General features: G+C 36.3%; 1 protein-coding gene across 3 annotated transcripts in view; it reads right to left on the reverse strand.

The window, feature by feature from the left end:
- Positions 1 to 16,117, reverse strand: part of LOC124555071 (sodium- and chloride-dependent GABA transporter 1) — a 401,980-nt gene that overhangs the window by 8,350 nt on the left and 377,513 nt on the right. For all 3 annotated transcript variants that reach the window (XM_047128856.1, XM_047128855.1, XM_047128857.1), the window contains exons 10-11: positions 14,521 to 14,652; positions 6,660 to 6,863 (exon numbers count right to left, since the gene is read on the reverse strand). In XM_047128856.1, coding sequence (XP_046984812.1) covers positions 6,660 to 6,863; positions 14,521 to 14,652 — 336 coding nt within the window. The remainder of the gene's footprint in view (positions 1 to 6,659; positions 6,864 to 14,520; positions 14,653 to 16,117) is intronic.

Below are 16,117 nucleotides of genomic sequence, written 5' to 3' on the forward strand. Positions count from 1 at the left end.
TGTCAAAGGCTTTAGGAAGACTGCAATGTTTCATAACAACAAATTGCCTCCGATGAGCGCGACGTCACAACTGTTTACATTAGAGTCTCCCATGTTTTTATGGAACAATCAGTATGCCGGGAAAGCTTTAGCGAGCTTATGCGCATGTGCAGTTGAGTCGCGTATGAGTAGTACCTTCTCCCGCTTCTGGCTACAGAAGTGTGGCAGTTAGCTGTATAAGCAATAGCAGCAAGCAGCCAGATGCTATCCGGAAAAATTTTACTGGTGCACCTAGCTGACAGATTCACGTATGCGCAACAGGCCCGGAACTAGGGGGCGGTGGCAAATCGGGGCATGTATCTGTCCCGGGCGGCAGTTTCGGGGGGGTGGGGGGTGGGGGGGGGGGGGAGCACCAAATTCATAACATTGAGGAAAAAGGCCTTGTTTCATAAAGCGCCTAGCATCCAGCGCACTTTGGTCTATCGATTACTCAGATGATTTTGAACGCATCCCTGTTGGTTTTTGAACATTTTTGATCAAATTCCAAGTTGATTTCTGAATGAATCATGAGTTGATTTTTGAATGCGTGCATAGTGTACCTGATGTCTCTGCGATTGGAATCCCCATCGCATTTAGAAATAAACTTTCCTACAGACAAAAGGGGACGGGTCTATACGAGCTGAGCGAATAAAGCCGAAAGGGTGAATGCCAATCGCTCTTTATGTGGTTGACTGGGTTTGCAAATGTTTAGCGTTGTTACACTTACTAGCGAATTCCATAGATTCATACTACCATAGTGGAAATAAACGACTAACAGGAGTAACAGGCAACTAAGATTACGTATTGTCTTCTCCGTGTACCCAAGAAAATAAAATTTTGACAGAAAATTTTTGACCAGACCGGTACCCTACTAAGGGCTTGTTACACAGTCCCCGGCTAGATGCCACTAAAGTTCTATTCTGGGAGTAGCGCGGAAAACGCGTTGTACGAACACTTAATAACGCCTAACCGGAGAACAAATGCGGGATAACTAAACAGGTGATTGTGGCAGGGTTAGTGAAGTTAACCAGAGAATACATTTTGGCACTGGCAGGAATAGTTACAGGATTAGTGATGACAAGATTGTTAGAATGAGGAAGGAGAAGAAACGGAGATTCTCACAAATTACGGAAGAATATGACGATTCTAAATTTGTATAAAAATTTCGTAATACTACTTTTCGATTTCATGCTTCAGAAGCTAGAGAGTATGAATGAAATGTGAAACTATTTCTTAACATAAAACCTTTTGCTTGTAGTAGGCCCAATATGCATTTGATATTGGTACTTCGTGAATTATATTCTGTCGTGTTATAAAAATGACCATTTGTGCCAAAACAGTCTCGTTTATTTGGTGTGTGTAACAATTGCTACAATATTAAGCAGGCCTATTTCGTTTTATCTAGCAGATTATTTGGGTACTATTTGTATTAACAGATTTTCTGCGTTTTTTCATGTAGCAAAACGTTGACGAACTTTGATGGCGTAATACATTCTTTCCCAGAAAGGAAAGTACGCCATATTAAGCTGTGGCAAGATTAGAGAGAGAGAAAAAAAAGCTAGGACTTAAGGATTGAAGAAATGTGTACTGTCTTGCTTGTCTCTTGTCTTTACTCGTTTTATGTATCCTATATTTAATTTTATGTCACACGGAACAGCTAGTTATTAGCTAAAAGGCAGTAAAGACCGAAAATTTTCTGAAGAGTTCTTGTCCTCCCGGTTACAAATAATCCCATACACTACTAATTGCAAGATTTTTTAAAGAGGGGCAGGATGTCAAACCGGCTGACTGGGAGCGGGAGACGCACCACAGAACATTTTAATTTCCACTGGGCTGAATATAGTTTTATGGCACCCATTACAAATTATTACACCTTTGAATTCCACAGAGCGAAATACACAGACGTGCGATGTAATAATTCTGTGAAGAGGCTTAGCACTGCACTTCGGCACACTTAAGACCAAATAACGTGTCTTACGTTCCCTCGATCATATATGTTTTATGTATCAGACTCTTCTGAAAGATGTGAGCTACAATATAAAGATATTTTTGAAAACCCGATTTTTAAAATTTTTGGCGTCCTACCTCAAATGCTCGAGGGAGGGGGAGCACCACTATCTAATAATGCCGCGGTTCGGAAATATCGTAGATCTGGACCTGATGCACTGAGCAGTCTGAGTTGTAGTGGGGAGGTGGTAGTCTCCACGTGACCTGTGTTTACGTTAAGTGATTTTGCTGTTTCCTCTTCGTTTATTGCTCTCACGTCAAATGAAAACAAAACGGATTTTTGTGGTCGGGAGCTATCAAGTGAATTAAAATACATTCACATAATTACGGAAGGCTAAAGTTCACATAATTACAGAAGGCCAAAATAAGTTATTAGTTTCAGATTTTATTTTGTTTCTACCTTTCTGACAGTCAAGCGTTAATCGCCTTGCAGAACAATGAAGTTATCTCTGTTTGTTAAAAAAATTGACTTTTATTAATCTTTTCTGCTGAGGCAGTCAATTTATTTGAAACAAAGTGTTTAATTCCACACTACTGCCTAGTTTCAACTGTTCACTACATTTCAAGTTCAAGTTTTCATTGTCTAGCACGTATGGCATTATGCCATAATAAAGAACCAAACATGAGATAATACGGTACTGGTACTCCAAGAAAATTTACATCTGAATCTGGACATACGAATGTGCATTTTAGTAGGGTTCACAAAATTCCCATGCTCTTAGAGTATCCCCTAACGTCTTGTTTCGTTTATGACATAATGTAAGATCTTTTAATGTTTTACACGTACGAACATACGGGCTCCCTGCGTCATTGTAGCTGCGCAAGCGCGGCGACGCTTGTCATCTGGCACAACTGCTGAAATGAATCTATTTCTAACAGGTCGCAGGAAATATTCTGAATGGTTGTTTGAAAAGCGTTACCTTCAAGTAAAGTTAATTTCCTTTTACAGAAGTTGAACTCTATCCGCCAATGTCCGATGAATTTATTAAATTACAGAGCGTTTGACTCTCATTCAAAATTCAAACCTTTGAGAACGACCATTTAGAATATTTTAGAGCCCAGAAGATCAGACATTTATGTCGTTGTTAAAAATTTTACTGGCACATTTGTGTGATATATCTTAAAAGTGTAACACGCGCAAAAAATATCAACATTATGTATGAAAGCTTAGCTGCTCTTCCAGCTTATTAATCTTAGAGGCCGATATTATAGGCTACGTGAAAGCTTTTCTTTTCTTTTAGCAACACTATGTATATTAATTTAAACCATTACTTTTCCCTATTTGTGTGTTCGCGCTACTTAACAGTGATGTTGCTATTGGCTGACCATATCACGTGTCCTATGCTCTGAATATCCGCTGTCATCGGCTGGCGAGATCGCTTGACATGAGCTACGACTGGCTTACAAAAACGCATCGCAATCTCGATCTCAATCCTTCGGAAAGTAACATGCGGTATTTGGTGAAATTCGAATTTATACTTTCGAAATACGAAATATGCAGTGCGCATGTTGCTGCACATCAGAAGTGCCGGGAAATTCTATGCCGGTGTATAAAACCACAACCATTGAAAGATTAATAAGTTTTACAGTTCTGAGGAAAAGTATACTGTTACTTAACACGGAAAAAGTGTATTTTCATCCGGGAGGAAGTGTATTTTTAACCGGGAAATCCGGGAAAAATCCGGGAATTTTTTTTCCTCATCCACGTATACACCGTGTCTGTAAAAGACTATTAAAATATATGCTGTTATGCATAGAGAATGCCTGAAGTCTACTAACAGATTTTTAGGGGTTGGCCAGATTTTTTTATCAGCTGAAGACAAAGTCTGTGTATTGGTCAGCAATCATATATGGCACTTTATTAATAACTGTTCATCTTGATCACACTTTATTATATAATTCACAGTATTACTTGTTTTGGCTCCCTGCCATTATCATATCTGTTAAAACATAATGGAAAAAGCACTAATAGAACATAATAGGTTCAAAATGGCTGAAGTCCAGACTGTCCTCTGAATGTGTTATAGCCATTGAAGTAAATAGTTGCTGTTTCATTGAATCAGTTTTCACATAATATCTTGTTTCATTTACTTTGTGGTGCTAAAAGGTTTTCTATAAGTTGCTTATTTACCTTTTGCACATTTTATTCTGATTTTAAGTATATATATTGTTGCTGCCTTTTGCTCTATAGCTTATGTGAAAACATTTGAATATCCTATTTTAAAATTTTTGAATCTGTGATGCTGGACTCTTGTGATATCTCATCACTAGCACCCTCACATGTTTTCATAAGTATAGGCTGCACTAAGGCCGCTTCTAGCACCGAGAATATAGAAAGCATTCAACACTGATGCTCATATTAGTATACTCCTTATGGCATGTTGTGGTAATCAGCCATGTTATCTTTATTATGTACCGCTGGACTTTTTTCTGTAAACTTTAGCCTCAGCCATATTATATCTCTAATGTTTTATTATCGTTTTTACATTTAGTTTTAACCAATATGATGATGGCAGAGAGCCAAAACTGGTAATCTTGTAAATTACATAATAAAGTGTAATCAACACAGCCAGATTTTTGTTGTTGAGTGTTATCAAATAAGCAACTTCTGGTAATCAGTGGCTAGACTGATTTGTCCAGTCTGTTACCTCAATACTTTTGTAACCATATCCTGATATCACCGGGCAAATGGTGTAAGTTTATGTATTATAAAATGTGTCTTGTGAAGAAAACATTTCTGTTGATATTTGTACTCAGTTTTGACAACAGATTTAAATGCACTTTTACCTCTTCACTTTCAGCATTGAACTGTTACAATGCTGGGACACAATCATGCTTGCAGTAACTAATAATGAAAATGAACAAATGAAAAAAATGCAACAAACCTGTTACTGTACAATACAATGCAGGAGTTGTTCAAAATACCAACCACTATTATCACGACAGATTGTACAGTAACACACCATGAATAATCTTACATGCTCAAGAACCCCAAAAGGCTGGCATGCAACTCTAGTGACTGTGACAAAAATAGCAGAAAAGTCAATGGGAATATTGATCTGAAAGTCATAAACTAGACATTTCACCCCAGAATAAAAAAATCCATTGATGTCATGTCTGCTGACGGAGGTGGTTATGGATTGAGACCACCAGACCAATCCATCACTGCCAAAACTGAATGTAAATGTGATTTATAGTGTAAAGTGCAAAGAATTCCGTTGCCCCACGATTTTGAAACCAAACTGTCAGTGGCACATCTTCTACAAACTCAGGTAGGAAATGTTCAGGAAACATCTTTTAGATTATTTCATTCGGTCTGTTGGGAAATATGTATGATAATATCATGAAACTATTGAAAATAATAGTTCTGACAGGATTGATATACCAGTGTATATAAGTTCTTTTTATTTCATACATAGGTATTCAAATCACAGAACATGCCATATTTTTTAAATATGGATTCACCTGTGTAAAACACATATGCAGGAGAAAGGTGATTTTCTACAAATTGCTTTAGGAAATAGTTTGCTATCTCTGCTTGAAGTGGGAAGTCCACCAGTTACATTGTTTGCATCTGCCATACGTAATACAGGTACTATTCTAAAAACAGTTCTTTGGATTATCCTCACATAATCATGTAATGTTTCACCCTGTGAAGGCAAGACTGCCACCTCTCATGTTTAACATGTCCTTTTAAAGGCAGTGTGTTCTGATGTACCCAGTCACCTATGTACATATGCGAAGGTACTGCTCTGAGTTTGCCATAGCTGTGGGAACTGCAACCCACAGTAACTCCTCAACTGCCCAGCAGCTCTACAAATAAGGTGGCTATTGGTCAAGTCTGCTTACATAGAACTAAGACTAAGGGAAACAAGACTTGAAACCACATTGAGCAGGACAAAATTGCAATCTAAGGGGGCAACAATATTTTCATCTGTGAGTATTGTGAATCAGTGGACTTGTTTTCCTTAAAAACACAACACAAATTTCATTTCACATGTATTTCCACAGATGTGCAAGCATTGTCAATGCAATAAAATTCAAAGGAAATAAACTGAATGAACTACTCCATAACATCAACATGGAGACCAGGGGTTTCTTTTATCAAAGGATTCACCAAGCAACATTCACTGATCTCTGAAAGATTATTGGTATGGTTCAGACTCATCCTGCACAGTGTTTATGTTGTGCAGAGGTATGGTCATAAAGTTTGAAAAATGTGTTTTATTGGAGAGCAAGCATTTCAAAATTATTTTTATGTGGTTCAAGAGTCAAATAGATTCAAATTAATAGTGAAATAGCAGTAAAAGACATGAAACCAAGAAGTTGGATATTTATTTTGAACTTTGTGTTACTGTTTAGCAGGAAGTAACAAATCAGTATTCAGTGCACTTTGTCTAATCTCTGCTCCAGTTTCTTTCTGCTAATGGAATTTCTTCCACTAGCCTCTTTATTACTTTTATACAAACAAAACAAACAAGCAACAACCATGAAGCATTTGGTAGTAAATATGATTTAGACATTGAAAATATGTTAAATTCTTATTACTATTTCTGCCTGAAAACAAAATATGCCAAATTTATAAGAAGGCGACAAGCAAAACAAAAAATATGGAACTGAAGGAAAATTCTTACCACACATATAAATGGAGTAGCTATAGTCCAACAGAACTTCCACCACATGAATGGGTAGTAACCAATCATATCCTTTATTCCATCATAAAAGCGATTCACTCCAAATGCCCAGGAAATTGCAATGCATTCAAAGAATATCAGGAACAATAAACAGAATCCACTGACTGCATATGAATCCAATATTTGAAATACATACATTCCTCCCTAGAGCAACAAAAGAATCAACATACATTAATCAATTTTGTGTATGGCTCGTAATTCAATGATTTCACTAAATTATTTTTTTGTTAACACACAAAGGAGCACACAGTCCTCAACAATGGGAACTGTGGCTACCATTACAGCATACAAATAGAAATGTGTCCTGATCTTTCAAACTATAGATTCATGTGTAATGAGAAATAGGAGGCTGTTTTTCTGGAGAGTGTCCTGGGCATCAAAACTGTTTAAGAAAAGCAGGCCTTTTTAAAACTTTTTTGAAGAGATGAACAATCTTGGTTGCGAAACAGCCAAGACTGTTTATCTCTTTAAAACATTTGTCACTGGTTGCTGTATCATCCCACCATGAACTGGAAAAAGCTTTTTAAAACACATTGAAACCATATGATTCCTATTGTTTCATCTTCCTATTCTTCTTCTAGTGAATGACTGTTTCTTCAAACTTTTATTCAGAATAGGAAAATATATATTGTTATCAGAGCTCTCATAAGCTAAATTTGTAAGCTATACGCATCTAGATAATAAGATTCATTTGTGGGCAATAGCTGTTGCATTAAAACTCAAACAAACAAGCACATATTAGTGACCATCAGCATAAATGACAGCAGTTACACATAGTTTGTGCTGGAGGGAACAGGAGAAAACACAGAAAAGAAAATCAGAGTTTAACATACCACTGCTGATGAGGCCATTAGTGATGGACCACAAGATTGGACAGGAGAAGGATGGGGAAGAAATCAGCTGTGACCTTTTTCAAAGAAACCATCCTTGCAATTGTCTTAATTGATTTAGTGAAACTTTGGAAAATCTAAATATGGATGACTGGACAGGGATTCAAGCCACAAGTGTAAGTCCGCATTGCTAAGCATTGTGCCCCCGTGCTTGGTGGAATGGAACACATTTGGCTCTGTTTACAGATGAACAAAACTCATAAAATATTCCAAAATTTCTACATTATACAGCTGTGGGCCTATTTCAGGCATTTTATTATTTTTAGAAGAAACAGAGGAAGTAAAAGAAATGTTAGAAACCAAAATATATAGGGTGTGGGAAAGAACACACTCCCATATGTGGAACTGCTGCAGATGTGCAGGCTACAGAAGAGCAACTGCATATGTTGTGCTTTTCCCATTATAAATTATAGAGAATGGATAAATATGGAAGTTAAATATATCACTGTATGTATATTACATTTATCATACTTCACTCAGTGCTGTCTTAACCCTACAGAGTGCACATCTAGATGATGGACTGCGAAGTGTTCATCAGCAGCTCCTGACTGTTGAAGGGTAGGAAGGAAGTTAGAGACCTCCCATGGACAAAAATAGGTGGAGAGAAGACTCAATTAACAAACCCAGCTAAGACAGGCTTAGAAAGCAAGAGTGGAGAAACTATGCGCTTTCAAACATGTAACAAGCCTTGCAAAGAATGAAAATAATGGAAGATTACCCAGTTATTGCCAAGGACTAAGATTTGGTACATTTGACATACAGACACTGACAGGTGTCTGGATATTCTAGAAATGTCAAGAGTCAGGTGGAAGAATAAAGGAAGTAGGGAACTGAGGAGTGGACATAGACTGTATTGGAGTGGGAATAAAGAAGAAGTAAGACATGGAATGAAACTAGTTATGAGAGGGGGGTTGAAAGAGGAGGTGAAGGGAACGTTTGCCAGGGTGATGAAGGTCAGAGTGAAAGTGAATGGGAAAGACATGGAAATTCTGCAAGTACAGGCAACACAAGTTGGATAGTCTGCTGAAGAGAAGGAGGACTTTGAACAGAAAATGCAGAGACAACTAGCCAGTCAGAAGATCATGATAATGAAGACCTAAGTGCACACATGAGCAAGGGAAGAGAAGGATATGACGAAGAATTGAAAATGCAGGTATGGGGATGGAGAAACAAGGAAGGATGAAAATTGTTAGACTTTTGTAAAAGGAATGGACTAGCTGCAGGCAAAACCTGGCCTAAGAAGAAGGAAAGTCATAAGGTAATGTAGTACAGCCATGGTTTGTTGGGAAAATCTGTGATAGATTACATAATGCATGAGTAGGACATGAAGGTAATAGATACACGTACTAAAGTAATACCTTCTGAAGCCATATATAAGTAATCACTGTGTTTTATTAGTTACAGTTTGAGAGATTAAAGAGAAAAAGGGGACAAAAAAGATAAGAAAGAAGGATAGGAGTGTGAAGGTTGAAAGTAGAAAAATACAAAGAAGAATTTCAAAAAATAGAATGAGCAATGTACCAAGGAATGAAAAGCCATCAGTAGAGGAGGAATGGGGAAGGTTCAAAATAACAATGGCAGAAGCAGCAGAGAAAGAGAGTGGGAGAACCAGTGATAAGAAAAGGTGGAATGAAACTCCCTGGTGGAATGGTACAGTAAGGGAGGAAATTGAAAAAAAAAAAAAAAAAATGTATTTTGTGTATGGTCTCAGGAGAGAACAGAGAAAGCATGAAAGGAATACACTGATAAGAAGAAAGTAGCTAAGAGAGAGGTAGCAGAAAATGGATGGAAGAATGGTGTAATGGGACAAATCACATATATTAACAGAATATTACAGCACCACATATTAGTAAACAACCCAATACCAAATGTCTCACATCTCTGCATATTTTTCTTATGTATATTGCTACAAACTGTATGGTGGAATTCTATGTTAATGACATCTTGAAAGCTTTGTGAGCAAACCAAGTAACAGAGTAGGGTTTCAAAACTAGTTTCTCAAAATTAACTGTAAAGAAACAGCATGTTTTCATATTTTGATGAAACTTCTGCATTTCATTAAAAAAAAAGATAAATATCATACCAAGCACTATATTTGGAACTTAAGAAAATGTCTGCTACAAAACCCAAATAGTAATTAAGAAGAAAATCAGTATTATACGTTTTGCATTATTGGATCTGACATAAAATACTATTTTGCAAAGAAAACCAGAAAATCCAAGATAATAATTATTATATATTAATTTAGTAATTTAGTCCATGTAGAACCACAGTAATAGGAACTTATGTAACTGACCTCTTAATTACAAGTTTATGAAATTTATTGTAAATAGATATCATATTTTCATATTTCACCAAAATCTGTTCACTGCATAAAAACCCAGTTTAATGAGTATAGCAATGCCTGGAAGTCATGGAAATGTTATCCACAAAAGCCAATTTGTTATTAAGGAGAAAATCAAAATTTTGTATTTTGCATTACTTGATCAGATGTAAGAGATTATATTACACAGTAAATGATGAAATTTACAATTACAACCACTAAATATCAATTCGACCATTTATTTCATGTAAAACTACTGTGCAAGAACTTTTTTGATTAACTTTTTTAGTTGTAAGTAATGTATTTTGCAGTTCCAATAATTATTGTTTTGTTTACTTCATTCTTAAAAAAGAAATATATACACAAGCTGCAGAGACAGGAGGGGAGAGGTTTTAGTTGTTGTGGTTGTGGGTTTTGTTATTGCTTATGTGTGTGTGTGTGTGTGTGTGTGTGTGTGTGTGTGTGTGTGTGTGTGAATTCCTAAGGGACCAAACTGCTGAGGTCATCGGTCCCTAGACTTATACACTACTTAAACTAGGTTATGCTAAGAACAACACACATACCCATGCCTGAGGGGGGACTCAAACCTCCGGTGGGAGGAGCTGTGCAATCTGTGGCGTGGTGCCTCAAACAGCGTGGCCACTCTGCGTGGCTATTGCTTATGATGAAGTGGAGGAAATTCGTAATAAAGACCAAGAAGTTGTAAATTGGTGTTAATTTTTAGGAAACTCTGATCCCATAAATTATGATTACTCAGGCCACCCAGACAGATTTGCATTCTGTCTTCTACGTGGAGGACTACCAAATATGAGATGAGTATTCCAGTCTCCCAAAATTACTTGTAGCAAGAAATACTTCTTTGAAAGTTTGTCCCTGGTCATATTTAAAGTATAAACTTCCATGCTCGATTAGCAGATAATATGATACTGGTCAAAATGATGGAAGATGAAAGTGAATGGAGTAAGAAGGTGGCACAGTTATGGCTAAGAAGAGAGGCATGATGGGTAATGTCAGGATGGCCAATAAAGAAGGAAAGGAAATTGAGAATGTATAGGAAATAAGGAAATGTTAAAAGAATATTTTGAAGAGTTACTAAACCCAATCAGGAATTTGGATGAGGAAAATGAGGGTCCAGGGCATGTAGAGATATATCTATCCTGGGCATAAGTAGAGGTAGTCATAAAGATCAAGAAAGAAGGAAAATCATCTGAACTCAATGAAGTAAATGTGGAGGTGGTGCGAGCAACTGGCATTGTCAAAGTGCAGTGGTTCTATGGGGTCATGAGAATAGTATGGAAAGAATAAAAGGATACATGAAAACTGGAAAAAGGGACTCATATGATATATCTAATTTTTAGTGTAAGGCATCTTCAAGAGAGACACTATGATCATGGTGAGGTGGTGTTCCAGGACACTGACAAGCAAGATATAGGAAATCCTTGAGAAAAGGGCATTGGAAAGCTTACTACAAGAAAAATAAATGTCATTTATCAAGGAATTGTGAGTTGTGTAAAAGCAGAAAAGAGAAGACTGTCTGAACAGGAAAGTGGACTGAAGCAAGGAAGTGCACTATCTTCTCTAATTTTCGTCACCTTATGGATTAGATAATGACAGGAATGGCAGGGAGAAAAGGAGGGGAATATATAAAATGAAATGATGTTTGCAGATGATTCAGTAACATATGAAAATGGAGAAGGAGAGGTAGAAGAAAGCCTTAAAGTGTAGGGGGAAGTAGTGGTAGAGGATGGAAGTGTGAAATGGTGGTGACAATAAGGCTCAAGATTAGAGTAGTAATGTGTGTAAGCACTATAGGGCAAGTGCTAAGGAACATGGGGAGTTTCAAGTAACTAATGAGCATAGTAGAAGACTCCAGCAGGAATCATAAAGTAAACAAGAAGGAAAGCCCATGGCCTACTGTAGAGTGTCAGAAGCTTGGTCTGGAGCAATGACATACCACCAAAAAGTTAGCAAATGTTATACCAAGTGTATTATGCCCCAGTACTCATGCAAGCATCAGAAATGCGAATAATGAAGAAAAGGCAAGTGAGCAGGATACAGGTTTGTGAGTTGAAATTTCAGAGAAGCAGAATAGGACTCTAGAGTGGATGGAGTAAGGAATAAGATGGTGAGAGAAATAGTGAAATAGAAGCCCAAGCAAGACACCAAAGAAAAGACGAGATTAGTATGTATGGGCATATTAAAAAGAATGAGAGTTGGCAAAATAATGAGACAGCTCTGTGAAATGACAATAGGAGGCAGGAGACCTAGAAGAAGACTAAGTCACAGGTGAACTGTTGGAGTGAAGGAATCTGTGAAAAGAGAGGAGAAGACTGGGTCAGAGTGAAGAGAGAAGTATGGTGGGAGTACAGAGAAAGAGGGAGAGGATTATGCTGTTAACAGACCCAGATAGGGGATGGAAACTGTATACAATAATGATGAGGTAATTTAACAAGTGAGAGGACACTGTATATCAAACAAATGCTCACAATTTTGTTGTTTTTGTGTATTTCACTAATGTTAACTAATATTAGCTGTTCATTCCTTGCCATTTGTAACTTTTACCTTAAAAGCTCTAACCTTGTCTGTTGTCATAACATCTTTGGAATTTCTCATGATTTACACATTTTTTTTATGGTGTGCTAACTGACTACAAGGAGAGGTACTGCTATACTTTGTTACTTCCATATCACTCATTTATACACAATTTGTTCAAATGGACTGATTCTCTGATTCTCCATTATGCCTCCATAGTATTTACAGATACTGTGGCACTTCTAGATTTTCTGAGAGAATTAATTGGAAATGCTTCTGTGGCCCAGATAAGTGATGGATGCTGTTTCACTATGTGCTAGGCCTACTTAGAGATGGTGAAACCTGTACATATTACACTAGATCAGTTGGAGCTACCAAGCAGATCACCTATAGAGAGAATTAGTGGCCAGACAGTAAATAAAAATGTAACTATGAGTGACCACTTTGTTATAACATTTGAGCTTCAGAATTTTCACTTTGGCTGCACTGAAAAAACTTTCACAATACTTGATTTCTGGACAAATGATGACTAGAATCTTCTAGCTAACATAATAGACATGTGAAGCTCTTACTAGTGATTGCTGGAAGATGAGACCATTGGCTAAATTTAGAGAATAACTGCTAGTGGAAGACCAGTGCAAGAAATAATTATGGATGTTTATAAATTATCTTTGTAAAGTTATCTGCGTAGTCCACCATAGCTCATCATCTGGGAACAGTCGTACAATTTATTGCCTACAAACAAATATTATTTCAGCTCTATGAAGAGCTTGCGGAACAGAACCAGGTGTTGGATGGCACCTCCAACAGAATTATTCCATATGACATAGTTGCAACAGGTAATGCCAGTCATTGTTGTTTTTTAAACCAGTTGTGTTTAAAATATCACAACAACTCTGTTGTACTTCATCTTTCAACGCAAGAGGTGGCTTCAGTCTTCTCTAAGATAAGAAAAGTTAGTGTTTTCTTAAATGCCTGTCATTAATACCTTACTCATAAAAGTGCAAATTCTAGAGACCTGGAAAACAGCTAGAGCTTGCAGATGATGATGAAAGATGCTTTAGTTCCAGAGTTATAGACTGACATGCATGAAGAACACTCCAGTCAAGGTCCTTGCAGGTGTACAGAGAACATTATGGGCTGCAGTGGTTTGGCTTCATAACATGCATGCCCACTGATAATGAGATTAATGTGGTTATACACATAGTGTCTTGCACTTCTAGGAAGTACAACAGTCTCAACATTTTCATAGATGTTCACATCTAAGTGTAATCTCAGTCCTTAATTTGAGAGCTATTCATCAAACTATATTATTAATTTTAAAAGTGATCTGTTTTGTGTCCCTTGTTCTTAAATTTTTAAATTACTTCATCATACTAAAGGCATTTGTGCTAATCTGTAAGAATGGGATGAAGTGTACTCTTAACAAGTGATTCTGCAATCAGTACATTTATGCTGTGGCATACATATAACAGCCTCTCTAAAGAAGAAATTCAGTAAAGTCAGAATAAGTCTGCTAATGTGACATCAGAATTGGTTTTGCACATTATGTATTTTAAATGTATATAAGTTACAAGGAGGAAATGGATTTTTAAATTAAGTCCAATGAGAACTACCCTACACAAACAGAGAAGCAATAATGCAACTCCTGTGACCTAATAATAGCTGTTCACTTGCAGTGCATAGATGAGTGTTACAAATCTCGGAATAAGGGTACAATATAGGCACAAATGTCATAAAATAAGATTCTAAGATATGTTTTGTAAAACTGATACAGCTGTAAAATGATTGTGATAAATCTTGATTATTGAAATATGGTGTTCAAATAAAAGAAAATGGAAAACAATATGTGTGTTACAGAAGCATGCAGGTAGGTATTATACCCACGCATAAATAAAATATCTCATTTAGCATGAACCTAAAAGCATTTTATGATTTAAAATAAAAGAAACAGTATATTGAACTCCAATGAAACATATCTGTCTTCAGTTATTAAATAAAATAGGAATCAAACCAACTACATCAAATAAATAGTTAATTAATAATTACTATTTACCTGTGAAATGCAGGACAGTCCAACTAAATATGATAGGAAGCATACAATAGCAATAAATATCTCTTTTCTTCTGCGCAGCAACTGTGGCCACTCATCAACCATTGCTGTTACAAATCCTTCCATTGTACAGAACTGTTAGAATAGAAAGTGATCCAAGTGATCAGACTAAAAAGTGAGAACATAAGAAATAATAATGTTCAATTGCTTAGCAGTGATTTTAAATCTAGCATTCCAGTTCAATTTAAAGAAGAAACATTTAGATTAATTTTCCTGTTCCTAAATGTAATTTCAACCACTGAGATGTAGAACTGTTATTAATAAACTATATTTACATAATAACGTGGTACGGTGGTAAGATCTCACTTTCTCATTTACATTTCATTACATCTCAGATAATAAAAACATTTTACCATCAAAGAGATGATATGAAGCAACACATAAGAATTTTGAAAACTTTGCTAAATACCCACAGCTGCTAATGTGTGGTGGAATATTAGTGTACTTCAGTAAGATATTGTTAAGTGTGTTACTCTGAGAAGTAGTTCAGCAACCATAATTGTGAAAATTTTTGTAACACTTGCACTGTTGCAACTTTCCTGCAAAGGATGATGCCTTTTTTTTATAGACTGGATGTATGTTAGATGACACCTTACATCCTACATAACAATGTGACCCTAACATGTCAACATATCCAGTCTCTGCTGCAGGATAGGTATCAGAGGCTCTCCAACTTTGCCATACAATAACAGAAGGTAATTTAAATCACTTATTCCTCTTGTGTGAACAGTCTCATGACCAACACATCTATTTGTACAACAGACTAAGTTTGCACATAAATTTCCCATTAGTCTCACAACTATTCTCATGCAAAAAATACTACTTGCTGAATCACACGGAATTTTTAAGAGATGTAATTGAGTGTTTACTCAGATGGTTTGCTTCTGTACCATCCCATTGACTGTCTGCTAGGTTATAGTGCCATATCTATCTATTGTTTAATGTTGACTTGGAAGCCACCACCAAAATAATTATGTAAGAATTTCATTTCAGAACAAATTAGTGTACTTGTATTGTTCTTTACTTTTTTCCCTCTAATATCTAAAACAATTACATTTGTTGCCAGGCACCATGGTGTGTTGTTATGATCTGTTATCAGATAATATGTGCCCTGTATGGGCTTAAATTTGTTTAATTATTAAATGCACCAGCTGTCTGTCACTTGATACTTGCTGAGACACCTCATATCATGAAAACATTTTTACTAATATGAATATTGAATCTCACTTTCCTTTGGTTTTCATATGTTTTGTAACACATTCTTTCTATGTAGAAATTAATTACTCTTATTTTATGGGTGTCTTATTTATTTATTTATTTATTTTATTTTGATCCAACATCAACTGATTACAAAAAAAGGTTTTTTTTTGTTCCAGTCTTCTGGATAAGTCAGAGCCTTACTTACTAGGGTTACATATTATTGGCTGGCACTTTTATCTACACAACTTTTTCTAAATTTAGTTGACAGAACAGAGTTACATATATGGACTATACAGAAAAAAAAGTTGTTATTGCCATACTTAGATTAAGGATTCTACAG

The sequence above is a fragment of the Schistocerca americana genome, chromosome X (assembly GCF_021461395.2).
Source record: "Schistocerca americana isolate TAMUIC-IGC-003095 chromosome X, iqSchAmer2.1, whole genome shotgun sequence".
In the NCBI taxonomy this organism is placed as follows: domain Eukaryota; kingdom Metazoa; phylum Arthropoda; class Insecta; order Orthoptera; family Acrididae; genus Schistocerca; species Schistocerca americana.